Source organism: Symphodus melops (genome assembly GCF_947650265.1).
Source record: "Symphodus melops genome assembly, chromosome: 13".
In the NCBI taxonomy this organism is placed as follows: Eukaryota; Metazoa; Chordata; class Actinopteri; order Labriformes; family Labridae; genus Symphodus; species Symphodus melops.
In genome coordinates, this window is record NC_136703.1 from 23,430,913 (window position 1) to 23,455,198 (window position 24,286).

General features: G+C 41.0%; 4 protein-coding genes across 5 annotated transcripts in view; 1 reads left to right on the forward strand and 3 right to left on the reverse strand.

The window, feature by feature from the left end:
• vwa5b1 (von Willebrand factor A domain containing 5B1) overlaps nucleotides 1–14,216 on the reverse strand; it is a 29,025-nt gene extending 14,809 nt beyond the window's left edge. Inside the window, exons 1-11 of the mRNA XM_079358708.1 lie at nucleotides 14,166–14,216; nucleotides 10,984–11,223; nucleotides 8,934–9,090; nucleotides 8,575–8,736; nucleotides 7,438–7,657; nucleotides 7,128–7,282; nucleotides 5,643–5,774; nucleotides 3,254–3,378; nucleotides 2,260–2,436; nucleotides 1,227–1,337; nucleotides 580–782 (exon numbers count right to left, since the gene is read on the reverse strand). Of these exons, the coding sequence (XP_079214834.1) occupies nucleotides 580–782; nucleotides 1,227–1,337; nucleotides 2,260–2,436; nucleotides 3,254–3,378; nucleotides 5,643–5,774; nucleotides 7,128–7,282; nucleotides 7,438–7,657; nucleotides 8,575–8,736; nucleotides 8,934–9,072 (1,424 nt within the window). The 5' untranslated portion in view covers nucleotides 9,073–9,090; nucleotides 10,984–11,223; nucleotides 14,166–14,216. The remainder of the gene's footprint in view (nucleotides 1–579; nucleotides 783–1,226; nucleotides 1,338–2,259; nucleotides 2,437–3,253; nucleotides 3,379–5,642; nucleotides 5,775–7,127; nucleotides 7,283–7,437; nucleotides 7,658–8,574; nucleotides 8,737–8,933; nucleotides 9,091–10,983; nucleotides 11,224–14,165) is intronic.
• A 16-nt stretch (nucleotides 14,217–14,232) lies between these two features.
• ddx19a (DEAD-box helicase 19a) lies at nucleotides 14,233–18,651 on the forward strand. Its single transcript, XM_079358709.1, has 11 exons — nucleotides 14,233–14,412; nucleotides 14,559–14,622; nucleotides 14,720–14,912; nucleotides 14,995–15,087; nucleotides 16,084–16,186; nucleotides 16,285–16,399; nucleotides 16,485–16,662; nucleotides 16,766–17,003; nucleotides 17,277–17,439; nucleotides 17,560–17,751; nucleotides 17,837–18,651. The coding sequence occupies exons 1-11, from the start codon at nucleotides 14,350–14,352 to the stop codon at nucleotides 17,896–17,898; spliced, it is 1,464 nt and encodes a 487-aa protein (XP_079214835.1). The 5' UTR covers nucleotides 14,233–14,349; the 3' UTR covers nucleotides 17,899–18,651.
• A 1,221-nt stretch (nucleotides 18,652–19,872) lies between these two features.
• On the reverse strand, nucleotides 19,873–21,150 carry ubxn10 (UBX domain protein 10). 2 transcript variants are annotated; one of them, XM_079360230.1, is made up of 2 exons: nucleotides 21,053–21,150; nucleotides 19,873–20,832 (listed from the first exon to the last, which is right to left on the reverse strand). In XM_079360230.1, exon 2 carries the CDS (start codon nucleotides 20,754–20,756, stop codon nucleotides 20,040–20,042), a length of 717 nt encoding a protein of 238 aa, XP_079216356.1. In that variant the 5' UTR covers nucleotides 20,757–20,832; nucleotides 21,053–21,150; the 3' UTR covers nucleotides 19,873–20,039. The 2 variants fall into 2 exon arrangements, with proteins under 2 accessions (XP_079216356.1, XP_079216357.1); XM_079360231.1 differs by having other exon boundaries at nucleotides 21,030–21,100.
• An 830-nt stretch (nucleotides 21,151–21,980) lies between these two features.
• Nucleotides 21,981–24,019, reverse strand: LOC306834373 (ceramide-1-phosphate transfer protein-like). The gene is made up of 3 exons (XM_079360245.1): nucleotides 23,916–24,019; nucleotides 23,646–23,799; nucleotides 21,981–23,474 (listed from the first exon to the last, which is right to left on the reverse strand). Exons 2-3 carry the CDS (start codon nucleotides 23,777–23,779, stop codon nucleotides 22,952–22,954), a joined length of 657 nt encoding a protein of 218 aa, XP_079216371.1. The 5' UTR covers nucleotides 23,780–23,799; nucleotides 23,916–24,019; the 3' UTR covers nucleotides 21,981–22,951.
• Between the last annotated feature and the right edge of the window lie 267 nt (nucleotides 24,020–24,286).

The window sequence follows — 24,286 nt, forward strand, 5'->3', positions numbered from 1 at the left end:
AGCTGACAGCTGATGTTTGCTTCCAACAGGGAACAGTTTTAGATGTAGCTTTGAAACAATGTTTTTTTTATCTTAAATCAAGGCTGTACATATGTTCCCCTCCTGACACGTTCTCAGTTGTGATATATACTGTATATATATATATGATGTCTGACAATCAGACAACATTCAATGCATGTACCCAGATTTCATTTTGAGAGGATTACAGCTCCACCGTCAGGTGTTTAGTCTAAGCCCGAGATAATCCCCGGGCGTGAGTTTATCCCTGAGTGATACCTTTACTATTTGCATAATGGAAATAAACAAAAAAAGGAGGTATATCTTGTTTGTTTTGACACAGCAGCTTCTGTGTTGTTACTGAAACAGATGCCACTGACAGCTAATGCATAACAGAGCAGCTCCCTCCACTACATGATTATGCCCATACTGGTTAAATCTATCAACAGCTGCAGTTAAATTTAGCATTTTTTTTTGCTATCAAGACACCTTGATGAGTTTATTTTTGGACACTTCTACTTGTATCTCCAACAATGTCCCTGATCGAGCTATCACAGTCATTCGGTTATCTTTAGTCCTTGCCTGATGTGGCGTGCATGGCTGCGAACCAGCTCGATAACTTTGCCCGTGTTGCTGACGGCCCCGTCAGTGAGCAGGAAGAGGAGGCGTGGGTGTCCGCTGAACATCGGCTGCCTCAGGATCCAGTTGAGCGGAGCCAGGATGTTGGTGCCCCCCATGTCAGCTCGGATCTTCCTGACGTACTCACAAGCCAGCGCCAGGGCTTCCTGAGAAATGAAAATAAACGTCAGTGTCTTGACTTACTGTACAGCTATTTTTAATTCTGCAAATCCACTGCTGTAGAGTGAGGAGGAAGGAATTGCCGAGTGTTAGTTTGTGTTGAGAGTCAGTAAAGTAAAGGAGTTCAGCAGATCCGGCTGCAGAGCGATCACAGTCAGATTAAGTTGAGGTTGATGTCTTCGTAAACGTTTAACCCTTGATAGTCATCCAACAGCTACTGTAGAGGACAGCATAAAGGGATCTTCACAATAATAAATTCTTTAGTTGATAAAAGCAAAAGCTGAACATGACCATTCATTCTGCATCAAGTTAGATTATACATCAGGCAGCAATGCTTTTTCTCCTTGACTCGGGATATTTTTGGGCAGGGAGTGAATGTGTTTCCCCCCAACCAATGACAGCGAGCAGGTGACGTAAACAAAACACTTTACCTCCTCATAGTTTTGGCTGCTTGTGAAAAGTGATTTGAAAGTTGAGCCGAAGCCGATGATGTTAAAAAGACAGCCAGGCACCAGACTCTTCAGAACCACCACCATCGCATCCTAACAGGGTGAGCGAGAGAGAGAGAGAGAGGGGGCGGGGGGGGGGGGGCAGGTTAAGTCCAGGTCCACCATATAAGAACAGGACATTGACAGTGAAAATAAAAGACAAAACCTCTTCTGCTCATTAGGTGCTTAATGTTCTGTTAAACTTTTTGATCGTCTCCACGGCGGCACAGCGACGTCTACGTCTGCTGATGTCTGTTTGGTTGGAGGCACAGAGGCTGCCATCGCCTCACAGAGTGGAGAGAGGCTTCATGCCGTGTCCTTTCATCCTTCACTGCTTCTCCGGCTGCAGTTTCTCACAGGGAAACCACTTATCTCAACCTTCACTTAGCTGAAGAGCAGAAAGAGCAAGCCATCTATTGTGAAAATGGCACCTTGGGTACATTAACGTAGCAAGAATTCGAGTTTTTAAGTCTTATTTCAAAAAGAATATGACAAAGATTTCCAGCCGGATCAGTGTCGGAAAGAAATAGTGATTACATCACTGCCCTGGCTGTAAGCCCAGACTCTTTACTATCAGACACATCCGCTAAAAGCCTGAATCTGAGTCACAAATCAACACTGGTCAGCCACTCATCACGAGGCAAGGTCGATGCAAAAGCAGCCAAATGACATTCAAACAGGTCTTACATAGGTACAGATGGCCTAGTGGTTATTTTGCACACATACCACATCGGCCATGGATTCAACTCTGACCTGTAGCTCCTTTCCCACATGTCAATCACCACTCTCTCTCTTTCTCTCTGAAAATCTGTGTAATCTGCAAAAACATTTTTTTTAAAAAAAGAAGCCACCTCTTAACTCCTCATCATGTGAGCCGTATGGCAATTTAAATGTAAATCAGCACGTGCCATCACGTGCGTTGGTTTCGGCAATGAGGAAAAACACAACAGGGATCATCACGCGGACTTTCCAATACCTTCACGCGGTTGATGTTCACGCCGCTCATGCTGCCGCTGCGGTCAATGAGGAAGATGAACTCGCCGTGAACCTTCGTCAGGTCTGCGCTGATGGACTTGAGGTCGGGACAGAAGTTTAACATGACCACAGGGTTGTGGAGGATGTCTTTATGGAGGCGCCTGTGAATGATCTCCACCTGTGGAAAAAGAGCGGAGGACTGAAAATCAAAAGCAGAAAATAACGTGGCTCTTTAAGATCACTCTTCTCTTTCTGAATTTGAGGAAGCTTCATTTTAACACTCGACGAAGGAAAGAGGGAGCCCAAAAAAAATAGGCAGGTAATCAGGTCGATAAAGAGAGCACATCAATTATTCTAGATGTGCAGGAAATTCCAGGCAGACTGAGGCGAGCATTTGGAGTGTTTCCATAGAAACACATTTTTATGGCTAAGTGCTTTGCCTCTCTCTCTCTCTCTCTCTCTCTCTTTCCCCTGTTTAGGTCTGGCGGTCACTTCACAACCTAATCATATAGGAGATGTGAAAGGACACATCTCTAAGATGATAGGGGCTCTTCAACTTTTAATAGAAAAAAAGAGAGATATGCGTTACATGTCAGTCTGAATTATAAAAAACATCTATTCTGCCAAATGAAGATATCCATATCTGAAGTCAAGGAAAAAGATTTCAAAGAGCCTAACATCAATAGGATGATTGATTCTGCTTTCTCTCTGATTTTTACTCTTAAGTAAAATGTACAACCACCCTCATGTCATAGTTTGGACTCAATCAAAAGCGTATAAGATTCGTGCAATGAACTCCAAAAACACCTTTGCTTAGAATACCATTTTCAGTATTTGTTGACGCTGTTCCAGTAGTGTGTGAAAGCACATACTGGATTCCATTGAAGTTGTTCTTTAATACAAGAATGGTCTCTGTTGCAGGGCGTTGTTTATGATATTGCAATGTAGCGTTCATTGCCGCCATCAGGTCCAAGGTAATAATGTCACACACTCACTTTCCTCTCGTTGCTGGAGTCCTTCTTGGTGGCCTTGATAAAATCGCTTCGGCCATGAAGGAACTCGTCGTAATCCTCCTGCGTCATGTCTCCGTTCTCAATGAGCACATGAGGCAGATGAGGTTCTGCGGGGGCACAGTTTGAAAGGACACAGACAGAACTATTACAGAGGCACAATAAAACTGATGGACAATGACACAGGGTAGCAGAAGAGCGCCTAGGAGGAAGTGGAAATGTGTGAAGGAGATTTATTCTGATATTCATGAGAAGAAAAAAATAATTTACTCAAGATCACCGTGATGATTTAAGCAGTTTTTTTTAATTAGATCATAACTGAGTCTTAAAAGGCATTTAAATATTCTTTAGATATCTCTTCTTCCTTAAGTTTAAATAAACGGGTTCTGACTATCTTACTTGCTCGCTCCAGGCAATATCATTTGAAGCAAAATATTTTTACGTGTGATTTAAAGCTCCTGTGAGGACTCCAGTTTTAACTTGTTGTGAAACAAACTAAATCAAAGTTTTTAAGATAAACAAACCTTCAGTAAATACAAAGATTATTTAGATGCAGTCATTCTTAATGCCTGAAACTGCGGCTTAAGGCGAGATCTTCGATAGAATTACTGACAGGTTGCCAAAAAAAATAACATTTTCACAGCAAATATTGACAATGAGTGTAAATAAACTGGATGAGATGAGAAGAAAACACCACTACTTAATCATGTACAGGCCAAAACCAGCAAAGAGATCAAAGTTGACATTAGTCCACAAGGGGGCGCCAAAATCAACACACGTTCCTCCTCACATGAGCTTTTAGTAAAAACTGGAAATAAAAAATCCTGAGTGCTATTTTAGCCTCCTACAGATTATATCTTGTTCCCAGATCCACTATTCTCTGTGTCTGCTCGGGTAAAAAAAACAAAACAAAAAACAACAATCTCAAATACAAAACGTGCAGTAGAAAGTGAAGGAGCAGTGTCGATCTTACAGTGGCTGTTATCAAAAGACTGTTGTCATGGAGACAGGACGGACGTGCAGCGATTTTATTCTTAGCAAACAAACGCTTCATGCTAACCCTCCCCGCGCTTTTCTTCCCGGAAAAACCGCTAAATGGATACGGGGGCTAATCTATTAAATCCAAGATATGTTTAATGATTAAGAACCTTCGTTTGTTTTTCACCTTTTTTTTAATTTTATTTTTATCAGCGGCATGGTCATTAAATTAAGTCACATTTTTAAAACAAACTTGGATCAGTATGTTATGGCATCCTTAAGGAAGCAACCAATAAAATGTTTGCATTACAGACGAGCAAAATAATCCAAATTGGAGACTAAGTTTCTTAATCAAAGTGAAACTTATCCCTAATATTTCATTTATTTGAGCTTTCTGCTTTTTGGAACTACTTCCTTCCATTACAAGCTATCTTTCATCATTTCGTTTCCATCCAAGCAGTCAAATACAGACATGATAATAACGTGTTTTATGGTTTCCACAAATATATGTTTAGTATGTGATATCCACTCAACTATACTGATTGAAATTGCAGATTCACGTATCATAGAGGACTGGCCATGGCAGAGGTCAGCGCTCTCTGATGGATTCATGATGTTATGGGTAATTATTGTTGTTAGATTCTGCAGGGAAAAGAACGGCAAAGATGTCTTATGAATATTAATGATATATGAATCAAGCATGCATACATTAGAACAACTTGTTGCTTTATTCCCCTTTGTCGATTTCATCGATATCGTTCATCATTTGACGTGGCAATGAAAAAAAGTATTACATTAAGTTCTTAAAATGTTCCAAGATATCCAAGTGAGCTGAATAATAATTGAATAAATGTCTGTTATGCTGCTCAGTTTCCCTCATCTCTCTCTATCAAGCTGAGCATCCATATCGTGATTGAAACAGGAGCACCGGTCTGAGCGGAATTAAATTGCCGAGCGCTGGCAGCTGCTCTGTTTGTTAAGGAAACCTTCATAAGAGGATCAGCGAGGGCCACGCTCACTCCTGCCTCTGGGAGACAACTGGCCCACACATACTGTAGGTCAAGAAGGCAGTGAGAGATAGGCAGAGAGTACAGGGAGACAAAAAAAAAAAAGCCCTGACAATGCACACCCACACAAAGAAGTCTGAGTCTGCTGGTATGTCATAAAATAATAAGAGGGTTTTTTTTTTTTTCCTGATGAGACACTCCCGCACAAAAAGCGAGGCAGTGAATCACCTCACAACTGATTTCTTTATAGAGCCGAACACACACAAACCTTGTAAAAGAAGCCTTGACAGCGCTGAAATAAACAATTTCAAAATATTGTACTTGAGAGAAGAGGAGAGAATAATTGCAGGGCTGAGATGTGAGCGTGTTTGGAGGCTGTGTGGACTCACCACTCGGGTAGATGAGGATATCCACAGGACAGTCGTAAGTGTACTTGTCAGCTAGAGTGATCACGACGCTGGTGGCAGAGCGGGCCAGAGGGTCAGCATCGGCTCGGATAGCATGAGACGGACTCTCGACACCTACACAACACATCAACCTGTTATTAAACCAGCAGAAGAAATAGCCCACCTGCAGTAATAACCGTAATCACAAAGCAGCATATCCCACTGATATGGTAAGTGGACTTGGCTTTTCAAGTCAAAGCTGCTTTTACACTCATTCCCATTCATACACTGATGGCATTGGTCTCTCAGTTTTAACAAATTCATAGACTGCCAACGAAGCAGCGGGAAAACATTTGTGTCGTGCCCAAGGCTGCAGACGCTGGGGGATCAAAACCCCAACTTTCTGTTTAAGAGACAACAGACTCAACCACTGAGCCACAGCCGCCCCCTGATATCATATCATATCTCTGAGAACATAAAATAATTACTAGCTATCAATGCCTTTCTGAATATATTGGTCAATTGGCTGTATTTTCATATTAACTGCACTTCCATGAGAATTTGATGCTCTCCCTCTTTCTAGGTGAGAGTTGGATATAAAGTCTGACTGACGCTCGTGTTGGTTTGATAAATAAGGTTATAGACAGGGAGCTATTAGCTTAGCATAATGGCCGGAAACAAGGAAAACAGCCAGCCTGTCTCTGTTCAAAGGCAACAAATCTGCCTGGAAGCAGGTCCAACGCTTCCTCGTGACACATGGGATATTGATTCTTTGCCAGGGAAGTGATTTCTTTCTTCTGAAACTGGGCCCCCCTTGAAATCTAATTGAACACCCCAAAGTCCACATCTGTGATTAGCCATTTGCCTAATTAGAGGCTGGATTTACTGTACATTCAAATCAACTTTTGTGGCTGTTTTCATGTAATTCATAAACATTTGCCCACTTGTATTGGACTTACTTGCCAATAAGTGTATTTCAGACTGCTTCTCATTGCCTGATTGAAGAGGTAAGATATAAAGAGTAGAGCCTTAGAAGCACCGGTGCTTTTGGAAAGAGCCAGCTTAGACGTTTCCCCTCCGTTTCTGTTTATCTATCTTCTTACTCACAGCATGAACAAAAGGAGCAAATTTCTATTTTTTTTCCAAGTTATGTTAGTGTTGCCTTTTCTCAAGTGTTAAAGAGCATTCAGCTATTGTGACACAGCAGAATACACACACAAGAGTGTGCACTTCACTGCAGGATTCATCACAAGTACAAGTTCTGAGTGCAGCTGAGAGCTTTCAGGGAGCGCTGGTATACAATGCTTATAATCAAGATAGCTCAAGTGACCAGGCCTCTTAAACCATTATACAAACAATAGAATGATATATATAGACTATAAAGGTATGACGTCTTGAAACCTTATGGATGCAATTTCAACTTGACAAGTTGATTTGTCCTCAATGATATGTCCATCAAACGTGACTATTTTCGGTTAGGTTTCTGACCTGCGAGAAGATAGGGAGCTCGTATCTCCAGCTGGAAGTTAAACTCGTAGTCCATGGAGTTGATGGTCTCCTCCTCCAGCAGTGAAGCTAGCCACAGCTGAGGGGTGTTGGGAGTTTGATCGTGAGGACTTGAAGCACAGGTGTGCCTGTCACGCCTGAAGGAAACACAGCTTATTTACATAAAATGAAGCTTTAAAAAAACAAAAAACGGGGCTTTTGCACCAAAAATCCTGTGGCTTAAAAAATACACAACAATAACAAAACTATGAGCAGGCCTTTAGTTGTGTCAGGGAATCTTTCTTTTTCTTACGTTCTTGAGAAGTTTGGAGAAAGTCCCTGCTCCTCATTGATGGTCCTCTGCACTCGAGGTGTACACACTGGTGGGGAGGAGACCTTGATGCCTCCATTGGGCAGCGTGGAGAGCTCAGAGGAGGTGCTAACCAGCACATGGACTGTCTCCATGGGTGGGATGATCCCAAGGTTAACCACTAACACTGTCCTCTCCAAATCCTCATCCATCACTATGTGGGCTGGAACACCAGACAAACATTTAAGCCAGTCTCCTACAACTTTCAAGGGGATTCCTCTCCTGTGTCTGTAACAGGGAGCTCTGAAATTGAGTCAGCTGCATCTTAAGTACAACCTTGGACTTGCATTAGTCATCCTCTGATTTTCAAGGGTTTCTCTTCTTCCTTTTTTACGTTAAGTACTGTATCTTAATGTCATTTTTTCGAACATGGATTATGCTGAACTACCTTGCCCGTGTGTAAACCTAACCTAAACCTATAATTATGTCAAACTGATGACACATGCAGCATTTAGCACATATAGGTTCAGCTTACTTTATTTGTACCTGTGGGCAGATTTCTTTTGCAGCCAACGAGATAATGACACACATATTAGATTACACAACACATTAGACAGAATTCTTATGAGGGGACAAGAAATCAGTGGAAAGCCTCTTTAAAGTACATCAGAGTTATTTTTGGACGCTTGGGGGCAGCACAACAAGCTTGAAACGCACGCATTTGGAGTAAATGTTACCCATTAATATCTGGCAGACACAAACCAACTTTGCCATTCATTAGGTGTCAAAAGTTAGGCAACATTATATCTCAATATTTCCATGCCCAATTGTTGCTGAACAGGTCGGGTTTATCTGAGTTTAAGCATTGAAACCCCTGACTGAGATCTGACAGAGAATTAACACAGTAGGTGGTAGGACAGAACTAACAACAATAAACTGAAAAATCCAAAGAGATGATTGGGAACTCTTATTCTCTGTGACTTCATTGTTTTCTGTTTAGTTCTCTCACACAGTCTACAGCCTAGTAATTTGTACCTTTCGATACTTTGGATTGGCCTTCGCAAATGCCCAATGGATATGTAGCTCTAGCTAATAAAAGAAACACTGTAACATCATTGATTAGAGGAGCTTTAACCTTACCACTGCCACTCTGAAGGGCTCCATTAGATGTGTTGCAGCAATCCAAATAACAGTCGTCAATTTTTGCCTTGTCTTTGATTTGCAGAGTTATAATCTGACTGGATATCATTGACTCGAACCCCACAACGATGGAATTTTCCTCCAGTGGATAAATGAACATCCCTGACGAGGAAGAGGAGAGAAAACACAGAAATAAGGGCATGAACCAGAGTCAGCAAATATGCAATTAGACTAAACATATTCAGTCTGTCGGACTGAATATCACAACAGTGTGTTTCAGAGCAGACGCTAGTTGAAAGTAAACTGGCATCCACATAGCTGATGTAAACAAATTAATCTCCTGTGGCGCACACACTCACCCTCGATTGCATGATCCTCAATGTTTTCATAAGTCATAGAGGCTGACATGGCCAGAGTGTAACCCCTGACACAGGAAGTGATGTCAGAGACGCTGAGGGGCAGGGCGCTCCGGTTCTCCTTGTTAATGAGTCCAGGCATGGTGATGGTTTTAGGATTCTGGTTTGTGACCAAAATATGACAAAAAAAATCCCTTAGTTAATGAAATCTTTGACGAGCAGAAAGAGCAGTTTCATTTTAAAAAGGTAAATGGGTAATACCAAACCATCTTTTCACATTCTCATTTTTTTTTCAGTTCAAGTTTAATTGCAGCAACATAGAATTAGCAAATGCTAATTGTTTGTTTGAGTTAGACATTTTAAATGTACAATATTAACAGAAAAAATGAACCCTTAGAACTGGAAGATTTCTTATTAAAAAAAATGATTTAACAATTATCTGTAAGAAAATGTATTATGTGCTAATTTATGCAATTTCCCACCAAAAAAAATGACACTTACAACAGCAGAAACCTTAGTTTATTTTCTTTCCTTTTAGTTACCTAGCAATGATTTCAAACACAAGCCAGCCTTTTATTACTGAACCCAGAAGTACAGATGAAAGCAGCCTTGGACATCAAATCAGTCAAGTTGGCTTTATTGACATCCCAACCTCAATCATCTTTCATGATAAGAGCCGAGGTACAATCAAGAAGGTTTTTGGGTGAAGCTGGTAGGTAAAAGTCAGAGCAACTTAAAGCTGTCTCATCATCACAACACAATGTAGCAGGAGGAAAACAGTAAAAGGAGAAACCTGATAAATCTCATAGACAGCACAGCTGCTAATTATACAAGTATAATTCTATTTGTCTATGTGCTGCGCTTTATTGTTAATGCCCTCTCCTTTATAAGCAATTTTGGTTATGTGCTGTCAAGGATCTGTGTCTGCTGCACGACCAGATCCCCAGCACAGGCTTGATAGGAAGTGTTATGACGAAAGCAATTTCCATAGAGACAGCTCTGCCTGCTTGATTGCTTGCCTGCAGACTGACCATTAACATCTGCAAATGAAGTGAGCATTTATTTTTGATACCATGACTGATTGCAATTAAACACCTGTCAATCTGTTCTTGTTTTTTGTTTCACCTCATAAAAAAAATCAAAAAAAATCAATAGCACTTAAAAAATTCAAACTCGTCTCAACAAACCAAACTCCACTTCACTCTCCTTGGCTGCAGAAGAAGCCTGTCCAAATCATTAAAAAAAAAAATCAATCAGGCTCTTTAATGGTCGACCCAGGGATTCAGACACCAAATGGCGAGCTACGGTGAGGAAAAGGTCATAAAGATGTAATTACTATTTGGTGTTCGCTTCAACAGTGCCATCATGTGTCCAGTCATGAGCAAATTGAGCCTTTGTCCCTCTACGGCAACAATCTACTGATACAGGTGAAAAAAGAAAGACTTGATAAAAAGAAAAATGAAAGCACTGCTGAGCTGCAAACTCACCCAATGCTGGCAATGATGAGATGACAAATTCATTTTAGAGATACAGAAAACATTAATTATGTGAAATTAAAGATCCACCACATTGAATTCTACATAACTTAGTGTCACGCTTTATAAAAGTACATTTGACAGTGTTTCCCTCCAAGATGTCATTCACTCTACGGTCTTTCAGCTTTTAGTAATTAGTGTCAAAAGTGGCAGTCCCAGGATGCCTCTCTCCCGTCACATGAATCAACAAGCCTCTCTCTGGGGGTTTGCTAAAACACCAGCAAAACCATCAACTCCATATTTCCTATCAGCAATGCCACACACCTCTGCACTCATTAGTGTTGAAAAAAAGAGAGCAGATGCAGCTGTGCCAAACACCTGTTGGAAAACCGTGTCTGGAAATCTGTTTGCGGCGTAAATCAACATGCATCACCGGTAGTTTTAATGATCTACCTAGTCAACCTTTTCTTCATTTCAAATATGTGACAGAGATGGATAAAATATGCATCATCAAAGGGCAACGCCGCAGCAATTACAGTGCATCTGATATGATCACAATATCTGCCTCATAATCTTACCTTTCATTTGTGTCAGCTGGGTTTGCAGCGAGGATCTCTCCTTGTCACAAGTCCACTTATCATAAAAGATATCCTCCTCTTCTCCAACCTCTCTCAGTTCACCCCTTTTTCCTTCTCTCGTTCTGTGGCGTAGAGGGAGCGGGAGTGCTGCCACAGGTGGTAGAAGCTACAGATGCAGCGGCCACATTGTTAGTTGGATGCACAGCGCACAGAGCGAGGGAAAGGTTGGCGGAGGAGACGCTGCAATCAAGCACAGCAACATGTGGTTGCAAAAACAACAAACAGTTTCAATTGTGTTCCTCCCTCTTTTCCTCTCCCTCCCCCTCTTCCCTGTGGATGCTGGACTTAGAAGGATTTAAGAGAGAGAGAGAGAGAGAGGGAGAGGGGGCACAGGTCTTCCAATAAACATCCCCCTTTCCGTCACATCCACAGCATCCGCACCACCGACTCACGCCAGTTCTCCCTGATGAAAACACAAACCATTCAGATATTCTTTTTAATAGCCCACAGAGTGTGACTGACATGCTCGTGAAACAGCAGGAGATAAAACAGATGTGTGGGTGAGGGATCACTGTATGCACCCCCTTCCCCATATCACCTCTAATCTCTCACCCCTCCTCCCTCCTGCGATGGGAAAGCTGTCAATGTTTAAATCTAAATGTGGGTGTTTGGCTGTCTCTATTTTCTGATCGCTCGTTTCGATCAATCTGGTTTCCATAGGTTACCATGGCAATTAATGAGTTTCCATAAAGTCATTTTGGTGGTTGCCAAATCTAGATTATCTCTGTGTGGAAGAGTGTGTGTCTGTGTGTGTGTGTGCGTGTGGGTGAGTTGGTTGATACTCGACATCCGCCTCCAAATTGAATCAACCTGCAGCCAATAACACTTGGCACCCCCTCCCCTCCCCTCTCCTCTCCCTTCTTATCAATTCCTCCACCTCTCAAAGACGGTCACAAACACACGCTCATACTTGATGCCGCTGATTAAAATCAAATCTAAGCATATTGTATAACTTACAACCGGATTGTGCGCCACAGGGCTGACAGGATTGCCATTTCTCACTGGGAAACATTAGTTAAAATAGATGCACAATAATGAGTTAACCTGACCAAGCCTGACCCCCTGCAAATGGGGTGCTTTGACCCAGTGTTATGGTGTTAAATTAATCAGATCCCAGGGAGGAAAAAACACCCAATGTAGCAGTTTCTTTCATCCAGGAATCTAACAGCACTACAAAAATGACACTGAGACTAAACTGTACGCCAACCTCTGGAAGAAGTGTGTTAAATTGTGTAGCCGGTGGCACCGGAAACGCTGCTGTTCCTGCTAGGTATAAAGGGGGGGGGGGCAGGAACAGAGAGGGAGGTGTTGGTTTCCAGCCGGGAGGAGAGGGAAGGTGCACACCCTCGACCACGCCGGCTGTGTTTTTTTGTTTGTCCTGAGTTTGGGAGGACCGGTAAGCCGACATGTTTTGTAAGTTTTAATTTACATTGTATATGGGGTTTGGTTGGGAAACTAATGTTTTTATTTCTGTTTTAGGGACGGGCAGATTTCCCTCTGCTGTTTTTACTGTGTGGGTTAGTTTTTGGTGTTGTTTTGGGGTTAGTTTTGTTTCTAGTCTTCTTTTGGGTTTTGTTTGTTTTGTCGTACCTGCCACTTCCTCAGTGCAGCTCCCGTGGACCCAACATTACTTGAACCAACTGTTGTGTCGATACCGGGATTTTATATTATTGTTAATAAACATTTGGCACCTTTCTTTTCTAATTTTGTCTCAGTTTCGTTTTTCTGTTTGGTCATTGATTTGACCCCTGCCGGGGATTTCTGGGTAACCTGATAGCACCTGAGAGGGGGGTGTTACAATTGTATTGTATGCGTTAGCACTAATATAGCAGGTAGCAGTGTGAGTGCTCACCACAGCTGTATTATTCATTAAATGCACCTTGTTCATTCATTAATTGAATGTTGAATTTAATATTTCAAAGACTTCTTTATGTCCTACACAATTAAGCACAGTATGCCTTCATTATGCCTAGTTATTAAATCCTCCACTTGTGGAGTATGTACTGTATATTCTGTCTTAGTTCTAGTTATTCTGCAGCCCCATGTGGTCCATTTCAAGATGATTATTTTGAATAGTTTTTCACAGCTTAATTTGAACCTGCAATTTGACACATGCAAGGCCAGGGAAGTCTTTGGCACTAGATTGTACAGTGATGGGTCTCATTAGTCTTACTGTAAGCGAGTGTAGCCTACAGTAAGTTATGCACCAATGAAGATGAAAATCGACAAAAGGCGGTATAGTCTACATTTTACTTTGGAAGTTACTGAATCACTTTTCTTTTTGTAATTTAAAATGTTGAGCAAAGGTCAAAGCTTTATCATAAAAATATGCTATTTTTTAAAAAATCAAATTAAGTTTATGTTTTAAAGAATTCAACGTTATCCTCCCTCGTCTGACAAGATTTTTTCATTCGCCATATTTAACGATCAGTAGCCTATTTATCATCTTGAGTAAAATGACATTTTACTTACATTTGCATTGAGGTAAATTATCACCGCAGGCCATACAGGAGACATTATGGCAAAAAAAAAAAAAAAAAAAAAAAAAACATGAGAAAGATGTTTAGGGACTGTTTACGAAGAATAGTTAAGTCGACTTTTTTTTTGATTGGTTAAATAATTTATTATGCGTCATCACCAGGTGTCAGCAGGTTCATGTGTAAACAGGCTGAGAGCTGAGAGTAATATGGAGGCATTCAGGAGTAAACTTAAACCTCGTAAATAGAATAACTAAAGCATTAACATGAGGAGCTAATTAGTTTAACGGTTTCATTTAAAAGGTAAAACAACAATAAATGTGTTAAATATGTTACTGGTTAAATCAAGCTGAGAGAAATAGTAAGACAATCGCCAAAGCGTCAAATAACTGTTGTGGTGAATATTATTCTAGTTTTTTTGTTACGTCTTGTTTGTTTTTAATTATTGTGACGTTTTAGGTCTCGTTTCTTTGTCTCTATGTTTATCAAAAGCAAATATTCTAAAAAGCGTCAAATATAACGCAGATCAAACTTCTCCTAAACGTCCCCCATCGAAAGATAAGACACGTTTCAAAACATCATAAATTCGTAGGTTATTAGATTTAATTAAGTTAATTAATCTTAATTGATTTTGGGGGTTTTTACCCAAACTCCAAAGTTGACATTTTTCCTACGTTCATGAAGGCAGCATCAGTGGTGTGGTCCAGGCAGGTCAGCAGCGGCGGAACGTCGCTGTCACGCTGACATCAAACTTTTTTTTGATAAAAGTGTCGTTTGTTCTCGAAAGAAACACGCCGCATCAACAACCCCAAAAAAAAGCGTTTTAAAAATGTCTGGCGACTCGTGGGCCGTGGCTGTCGACGTTCAAGAAGCTACAACTCCAGCAAAGCAGGTAAATTTAAAAGGTGACCTACCTAAAAAAAAAAGGTAAACCGTTTTATCAAATGAAGCGACAGTTGATGGTGAGATAGCAGGTTAGCTCAAACATGCTACATGACTGATGGTGCTGCTGACTGGCTAACAATGTGTTTGTCTTAGTTTGAGTTCTCAAAAAAATTGGAGAAAGTGCGGGGTCCACGACAGATGAGAGGAGACATAAATGGTAACTTTATTAATACCTATCTCATAATTTTAGCACTTTTAGTCCTGGGTGTGTTTTAAGGTGTATCCCCCCCCTCTCCCCTCCCAAATCTGTGCAGGCAACCTGGTGCCAGAGAGAAAAGAAAATGGAGGTGTGCGAGCCGAGGGGGACAAAGTGGACCTGGCTGAGCAGTCCCTGCTGAATAAACTGATTCGCAGGTCTCTGGTCCGCAACAGAAATCAGGTGGAGGTCCTGCAGAGGGACCCCACCTCCCCTCTGTACTCGGTGAAGACCTTTGAGGAGCTCAGGCTGTGAGTAGGACTTGAATACTCCTCCCAAACAGGTGCATCCACCCCACAGTTAACCTTCTCTCTGTTTCTCCATGATCAACAGGAAACCTGAGCTTCTGAAAGGCGTGTACAACATGGGTTTCAACAGACCATCCAGAATCCAGGAGAATGCCTTACCCATGATGTTGGCACAGCCGTGAGTGGTTTGTCCCTCCCCCCCCCTGAAATAAGTTATTAAAATGATGTCAACGCACATGAAATGAATCATCAAATGTGAAACACTAATAGAAGGGAGATTACGTTTTTACCGACTGATGTTTGAAGATATTAAGATTTGTTTTCTCTTTTTATGTGATTCAAAATTGAATATATTTACATTTTGGATTATTAAAATGAGCGAGGATCACCATCATTCCCTTTAACTAATAATTAATATGTAGCATAGGTTTGATATTCTAACCATTCACAGAGGTGCTTCACTTCTCTCCCTGAGCTTTGTAAATTAAAACTCTCTGAAAGCCACTTGTTGATTTTACAAAATGAGCAATTTAACAAGGTCCCCTTGAACTTTGGGAGATATTTGTCAGGGATTTAATAATGGAAGTCATTTTAAAAGGATTTTGGAGGTTAAAGAATTTGACTCTATTTATTCTCTCCTCCAGTTTTGAGTCATGTACCGAGCGATGTGAGCATCAAAAAGACTTAACATGCCTGTGTGTGAGAGATGAATGTAAAGTGTGTATGAGTGAGTGTAAAGCAAAATGTAATTAAAAAAAGTGTTTAACATATATAAAGGGGAAAAAACTAATTTGAAGCTAAAAAATGTTTTCGATCCGTATCACACAGGACAAAATGTGTTAAAGCAGACGTAGCATGAAGAACAGGTTTTATTATTGGATGGGTTTATTTTAGTTAATTAGCAAATCAAAACATCCATCCGATTTCTTGTTTATCTGACAGACACTCCAAACATATTTTTTGTACTTTTATTATAATTTATGGACAATAAAAGCTGCATCTCCTCGTGACAAAAAAAATCACCAATAAATCACTTTAAATCGGACCAGATGAATTTTTACGTTATACTTAAACTGCACTTTTTCTACCTCCTACTGTTTACGTAAAAGTCCTCGTCCCACCTGAGTGTCTGATGTATTCATTTTCCTCACTCTCGTATCTTCTTTGGTTTCAGACCTCAGAATCTGATCGCCCAGTCGCAGTCTGGAACGGGTAAAACTGCAGCTTTCTCTCTGGCCATGCTCAGTCACGTGACTCCAGAAAATGAATGGACTCAGGTAACCGTCACAAGAAACCTCCAGAGTTTGTGTCCATGTTCAATTCTAGATGTGCTGATAAATTCTCATCTTTATTAAAAACATGCATGTTGTTTCAGTGCCTCTGCATCGCGCCAACGTACGAGCTCGCTCTGCAGATCGGTCAAGTCCTTGAGGACATGGGGAAGTTTTATCCCGATGTGAAGCTGGCATACGCCATCCGGGGCAACAGATGTAAGAGTGGGACACTTCTTGTGTTTGAAGTTATTAGAGAGTCATGTTCCAAACGCTGCTTCGTGACTTTTTGCTTTCTGTTCAGTGGGGCGAGGCTTCAAGTTGCAGGAGCAGATTGTGATTGGAACGCCAGGCACAGTCCTCGACTGGTGCACCAAATACAAGCTCATTGACCCGAAGAAGATCTCCATGTTTGTTCTGGACGAGGCTGATGTGATGATTGCCACACAGGGTCACCGGGACCAGAGCATTCGCATCCACAGGTTTGTTCCTTTCGGAGAAACCTTTCAAAGATGACGCGGCAGAAACGAGCTTCTTGTGTTTCTCATAACATCGATGTTTTTGTTTTACTTTGTGCAAATATAGACAGCTATCAAAGAGCTGTCAGATGCTCCTTTTCTCTGCCACCTTCGAGGACTCCGTGTGGAAGTTTGCAGAGCAGGTGGTTCCCGAGCCAAATATCATCCGGCTGAAACGCGAGGAGGAGACGCTCGACACCATCAAGCAGTTCTACGTGTTCTGCAGAGACAAGGAGGACAAGTTCACAGCACTCTGTAATCTGTACGGCAGCCTCACCATTGCACAGGCCATGATCTTCTGCCAGGTAAGTCAGCGCATTCGAACCGATTTTGTGCGTAGAATGGACGTCACCCTGATTCTTTTATTTTGCACACGAGTGTAATGCGTTTCTCCTCATTTTTTTCTTTGAACAAACATAAAACGAAAGCAATACATGTGTTGAGATCATGAAGACTAGAAAACAAAACTTAGTCAGACCGCCGTAATGCTCTGCTGTATGTATTTATTTCCCAACTCAAGAAAAATATCCGCTGACAAAAAATAAGTGCGAATGAATTGCGCGTGAACATTTCTTTAGACTCGCAAGATGGCTTCTTGGCTGGCTTCTAGCCTGACCACGGAGGGCCACCAGGTGGCGTTACTGAGCGGGGAAATGACTGTGGAGCAGAGAGCGGCTGTCATTGAACGCTTTAGGAATGGAAAGGAGAAAGTGCTGGTGACCACAAACGTGTGCTCCAGAGGTGAGGAAGATGTTTTTTAAAAAAAAAAAAAAAAAAAAAAGGGGGGGGGTTCGAAATCATCGTCTCCTGTTTGGCAGTGCCGATGATCTCAAACGATGTGTGCGCTTCCACTGATCTCAGGCATTGATGTGGAACAAGTGTCTCTCGTGGTCAACTTTGATCTCCCAGTTGACTTTGACGGGAACGCCGACAATGAGACGTACCTGCACAGGATCGGCCGCACAGGACGCTTCGGCAGACGAGGGTTTGCTGTCAACATGGTGGACAGCAAACACAGCATGGATGTTATCAACCAGATTGAGATGCACTTCAGTAAGTCACTTTGTTTGGTTTTTTTTGCCACGGTTTGATCAAAGCGATGACCTGCCCTCTTTTATTACTCTGTCCTCCCTCACAGACAGAAGAATCACGAAGCTTGACACGACCAATCTGGAGGAGATAGAAGCCCTGATCAGCTGAGCGCTCGGCTTCATGCACTAACCTTCACTGAAGCAGAGTTACTCTCACTTGAGTTCTTTATTGTTTGCATTTTATTGTTTCAAGAAGAAGGATTGCATGCCGACGATGCAAACTTACTTTCCCGGCAGTTTATTGTGCTGGGAATTTATTGCCAAAGTTTTCACTTGAATTTAATTTGATGTGTCCGACTCGGATTGTTTACTGAAGTCACCTTAAGTCTTAAAGCACGTCTCCCAGAGACCCTAAAGCAACCGCACGGTTGTGATAATACTACAGAGTGTTTGTTTGCAGTGTGGAATTATTTGGAGTGAATTCTAGTTATTATTTTATTTATTTTATTATTGTCCTCTGTAGACGTTTGCAGGGCTTGTTCAAGGTTGAGTTCACGTAAAACATCCTGGAGGACCTGGACGCATTTCAAGGATTACATGCCAGAGTAGCCGCTGACAATCAAGTCTCCTGATGTCTCAGTTTGGCGTTCGATCGAGCTGTGAAGCCCGAGCTCAGGCTCAGTTTTTGTGGCCAAAGACAAATAAATAAATAAATACTGTGGTACGGTGAACCAGTTTGGTTTCTTGCTGACATTTGGCACCTTATCAAGTCGTATTATTAAAAAGCCTGAAAGAATTAATCTGCAGCTGGGAATCTTTATTCAACGTATTATGACCAGAAATTCTGTCTGTATCAAAGTGTGTTTTGAAGCATGCTTCTTCTCTGCAGTTTGTTTTGTTTGAGTAAATGTTCTGTTGTGAACTGAAGTGTCTTTATTGGATGTTATTAGAAATGTAGCGTTCTTCATGCTTCCTGCTCTTTTCATCACAAACATATTGCTCCTTTATCAGCCGGAAAGAATTCTCTGCATTCATAATTACACAATGTCTGACAAGAGTTTATGATTGAGCCTGACATACTTTTATCTCAATTTTTTTATGGATCAACCAATCACAGCTTCTGGAAAAAAAAGAAAAAAACCCTTCATACCTAGCTACAGTGATGAGTGTAATTTCCCTAAATGTAAAACAAGTTGTCGGATAAATTAATGAAAGTCATTGCACCAAAGTTTTATTAAGTTACAAAAGCTTAACTTGTAAATTTTTAAAGGTCACATCCAGAAGACATTTGTTTGTCCATTATCTTCACAAACCGTACAGCTCTATCATTACAAGAAAAACTATGGCTTTATTTTACATATTTATTCACTTTTCATATTCCTATCGAGGATTTGTAAGTTTCTATCTAGTGAAGCTGTTTTTTTGCTTAGATTCTTTTTTTAAGTGATTTTTTTTTATTGTCATTCCAGAGCTCAAAGGCAAAATCCTTGTAAGTCGTAAGCTTTTTGGCAATCAAACAGGTTCTAGTTTATGTAAAGAAAATATCCTGCTCTGGATTTAAACTCAGTCAAATGTGTTTTCCTCTTTCCAAAATAGATAAATTGTTTAAAAAAAAAACACAATTACAAAACATATGTGGCTCTGAAAGCAAAATACACTTCACCATCTTTGTCTAACACTGTGTGTTCATAGTCTGTTTACGAACCCCGTCCCCCAAATTAGGAGAAGTGTTCATCCTGTCCATCTTCTGCCTGCTCCAGTTTTCAGAAATTGTGCGCTCAGACAGGCCGATGGGAGATTTTGCCTTTATGACATCACAAAGGACATTAGCCCCTCCCCCCAGGTTGGTGACACTCCCACAGCTAGGTGTTTGTTCTGCCCTCTGAGTCTGCCTTCTCATCATAAACAATAGAGCATTGTGAGAGATGCATTTAAAGCTACAGAAACAGCCTGTTCTGAGCGGGGGTTCATAGGCATGAGCAAATACAGGATCAGAGTGGATTTAGAAAAAGACACTTCACAGACATGTTCTAAGGAGCTCTGAGACTGAAGAAGAGGTGAATATGTGACCGTTAATATTGCTGAAAAGACTGTATCGAGCATATGCAGGTTCAGATTTTATCAACATATTGAACTGGGATCAGCTCCAGCAAGTTGTGGGGATTCGTTTTTGAGATTTGTTTCTGTCAAACACACTTCTGCAAAGTGACAGTCAATCATCTGAGACAAGAAAGAATTAACAAAACATTTTTGAATGCTGGAGGACTTTAAATTACCCAGATTATGACAAGGGCGATCAACACTTGATCATTACCCTGAGTCTCTCTCCACCTCGCTGTCACTGTGAGAAATACACAGAACTGATCTGTTAACGATGCCACACTGGGCCAAAGTCATCTCCATGTCTGTGAAGGTCCTGCGTGGCACATCCATGGTCTCCACTGAAGCCTCTCCATACTGGACTCCATACACGGCCTCTGCACTGATTTTTACCTGCTGCAGGGTGTCTTCTGGGTTAAATTGCTGCTGAAACCTCCTGCCACAAGGTGAACGGATAGCCAAGAGTAAACCACTTGTTTGTGGTCCTGGGTCAGGTGGGGGCTTGGGCCAGACTTGGAGGTCCCTTGCAGAGCTGCTGGCTTTAACTGTGGGAGGATGCGGCCCCTCCTGCCTTTGCTGCAGGGTAGCATTGTCAGACAGGTGTAGCTTGGACATGCGTTTGTTTAGGCTGCTCACCTCTGAAGGTCTCCTCTCTATGGATGGAAGGACCTTGTACTTGTTTAAGGACTGAGGTGGAGCAGCAGGCGCCTGATGGAGCATCTGCAGGACTTCATCCTGGCTCAGCTGCCCAGTCTGACACATCATTACAGGCTGGGACTGGGAGCGGAGGTTTCTATCCGACCTGGCAGGAGAGTCTGGAGACCCAGGGGGCCTCTGGGTGCTGTAGTCCGTGTAGTCCTTGAACATTGAGCTGTCCACAGCGGGTCTGCTTCGCCCCTTGGAGGACTTTGGCCGTGTTACATGCATTGCAAAGCGGCTGTTAAAGGTCCTTTCTTTCAGTGCAGTACAAAAGAGTACGAGAAGATCTCAGCTGGTTTCCTGCCTTTCGAAAAAAAGCGTAAAGAAAGTCATTGTTAAGTTAATATCGAGCTTCACTTGATAACCGCCGTTACGGTCGTTTAAAAAAAGCTGCCTGTGAAGTCGAAGTTACCTGTGAATATTCCTGAAGCTAAACTACAAGTTAACTTTGGGGGGAAAACACTGTTTCAGCGTATTAAGTTGTTTTCTTGTGCAGTTTACCAACAGGAAGTGCAGTTTCTTACAAGCGTCAGCCAGGTTGCCATGACAGTCTGGTTTCCCTTGACGACCACCTGGGTTGAAGGTTGAAGGCGGGGGAGGAGACCCCTGCTGTTCGAAGTGCGTAACTGCAGCTGAACGTGTCAAATATAATCACTGTGGTCTAGAGGCTGTTGGTTTACCAAACGAACAAACATTGTTCTTTTGCCTGAATGTTCAAGACTTTTTCTACATGTATGAAATAGCTTTGAACTAAGGTTGGGACATGAACCTTAGCTGTTACAAGTAGTTGGGGGAAAAGTCCTAAAATGTTTATCAGGATAATTTTAATACTTAAAGTTTAAATGAGGAATTTTCAGCTGGTGATGAAACACATAAAAAATTCCAACAAATGTTAAAAAACAAGACCATCAGCATACACAGTAATTTTTTTTCGCTATAAAGTAAATTATTATTTTTTTTTACAGAAACGGCTGCCATGGGTTAGGTGTTAGGCAAAATGGTGAATACCATACCGTGCTGCGGAAACAAAAGTTTATTTATTTTAATATATTCCATAACAAATATTCAGGATTAAGAAATTAGAAAACAGGATTAGATTTTTTTTTTGCTCATACAGTAAACAAAGTAAGCAAAGAGAGAAGAGGCAGGCCTACTGCTTTGTACACCCAGGCTGTCAGAATCGACTCGTACCAGAAGTTTCTTTCAGGAGAAACTGGAGCTTTGAAACAGAGGTTTACAGAACCCAGATATAGAGACATTTAGCCCTTTTAATTAAAATACTGAAAAAAGGTTTTGGCATAGCAACCTTGGCAAAATTCCCTGATGACGGAGAAGAACTGCACAAAAAACAACTAATTATAATCACAGGAGGTAGTAAAATTAGAATTAAACGTATGGTTTTGAAACGCGTTTCTTAAAATGTAACCTGAAATGGTCAAAAATCACACAGACTTCAATAAATGTCCCTGTTTTTTATGTTTGAATAAATGGCAATACATAATGTAGCATAAAGTACAGTACATTTAAAACAGCATATTTTGTCATTTAAATATTAAACAAAGTTCACTTGAGACAATAACCAGTTCCATGACTCAAAGAGTTTGTTTCAGTAGTAACCTAAAAAGATTGTATTCCTTTAAGAATTATTTGTCTAATATGTCCACATTTTTTCAGTACTTTAACTTATGTTTTGTTAGTTATTTTAGCACTTTATTTTTTGTGGCTGTAGTGTTTTGCAAATCCCTACAACTGTTAGCCGATTGTTTTTGTCTGATTTTAAACTAGAATACAATAGAAATAAATACATCACCTGGTGTAATTCAATATATTATAACTGTAATCATTCTCAAGTCTCTAAATAAAACTCATAAAAATCAAATACAATTTAAATTTACTAGAAAGTACAATCAAGAGCAGCATTTTTTTCCCATTCGAAAAAAATAAAACTTTAAATATTTGGTTATTTTGCTTTAAAAAAATATGACAATGGTCAATAGATTCTCAAAATAGTTGAGTAGTCTCAAAACAGATTTAATTTACTCTGTTCAGTTTATCAATTATAAACTAATAAACTAATAATTGCAGCTCTAATTCTAAATATTGATTATCACGGTAACTACTGTTTGGGTGAGCAAAGGAACATGGGTATTGCAGTTCCCTTCATGTTTTATTTTTTTATTTTTTATTAAAATGATCATTTGGAAGTGCACAATAAAGAGTAAATGTAAACATGCAGCATTTTAAATATGACTAATTTAATACTAAACACGTGTAATGCAGTAGTAACAGATTAGTGTTATTGAAATAATTAACACTGTTCAGAGAATACACTGAAAACACCAAACAGGTTCAGCAGCCAATTGGCATAAAGAAGTAGTAAATATTGACTCATGTAGATGTTACAATAGCAGCACTTGTTGCTGCTACGGTAAGTCAAGCATGTTATTTTGAGCATAAAGTTCCTCTGTGATCTGGTACACCTCAGAGATTAAAGGCAGGGCTTCCCCGAGCATGGCTACAACCTGCTCAGGTGTGCCTACATTCATCACTTCGAGGAAAGCCAGACGCCCTGGGAGCACGCAGAACGCCATGCCTGCGGCCTTGCGTATCAACCAAGGGTGGTGCTGGGCGAGAGACTCATTGTAAGACTCTGCACACATGACGGACGTCTTGCTGTCCTCACTGCTGGTGCGGAGGCGCTCCAGGAAGAGCTCGAGCCACCTCAGAGCCCGGTGGAGCCTCAGGAGGGTGCGACAGCCGGACGTGGGGTGGCTGCCTACTTTGGTCAGGTCCACAAGTTCATTATCCAGCTCATACTTCACCATTGACTGGATGGTGACATACTGAGACCCGTTCTCTCCCTCTAGGTAGCCCACCAGGATCTTGATCTTGTTGACAGCATCCTTGGAAATGAAGCCAAAAACACTCCCCAAGCTGTTCAGAAATCTAAAAAAGAAATTCACAAAATAATTTGTCACTTTGCCTTAAAGATATTTTGTTGATTTTTTTTTAAATTGTGTGTGATAAGGAGCCTTTAAATGATCAGTCCACTTCATGATCCGCCTGCATGTGCAGCCCAATCCAAACATATGCATTTAAATCTTATAATGGACTTACTTTACAAGACCACGCCACCCAGCCACGTAGTGCTCCAGATACACTTCTTTATCTTCCGTCAAACACAACTTGAAAGTGTCGAGCACCTCCTGCAAGGAGAATTTCTGATCTTCAGCAGCCACCGAGTCCGCCATGGTTTCTCAATGCGGAAGTCCTGTCAATATAGGCAACACACATAAATGACTACAGGAAGCTGATGTTTGCTTTCTGACTAGAAGTGTAAACAAATGTGAGTGCTGATGTAAACAGACAAAACCTCAACCACATTACCTTAGAGAAGAGTTCAGAGTGCAAAGGGAAGTCAGTGTATATGTTCGCATGCATGCACAGACTGGTCATTCCTGCTCTAATCCACCTCTTACTGCGCAAACTCGAGCTGCAGAAAACAGGAAATAGGAGTCGTTGCCTTCAAAATAAAAGCATCTCAACTTTGCTCTATTGCTTAGTTGCAGAACTCTGTCCCACATTACCCAATTTTAATGTCTTTTGTAAAATGAATGGGAGAATTAACAGTTAAAATGTGTTTATAATTAATATAAATTAAGGCAGTGAATTGTGGTATCATTGGACTTTTAATAATGCACCTTTTGTGCAGAAGCAAACTATAAGGGCTTCTTTGGTTCTTTGCAGCAAAGTGTACT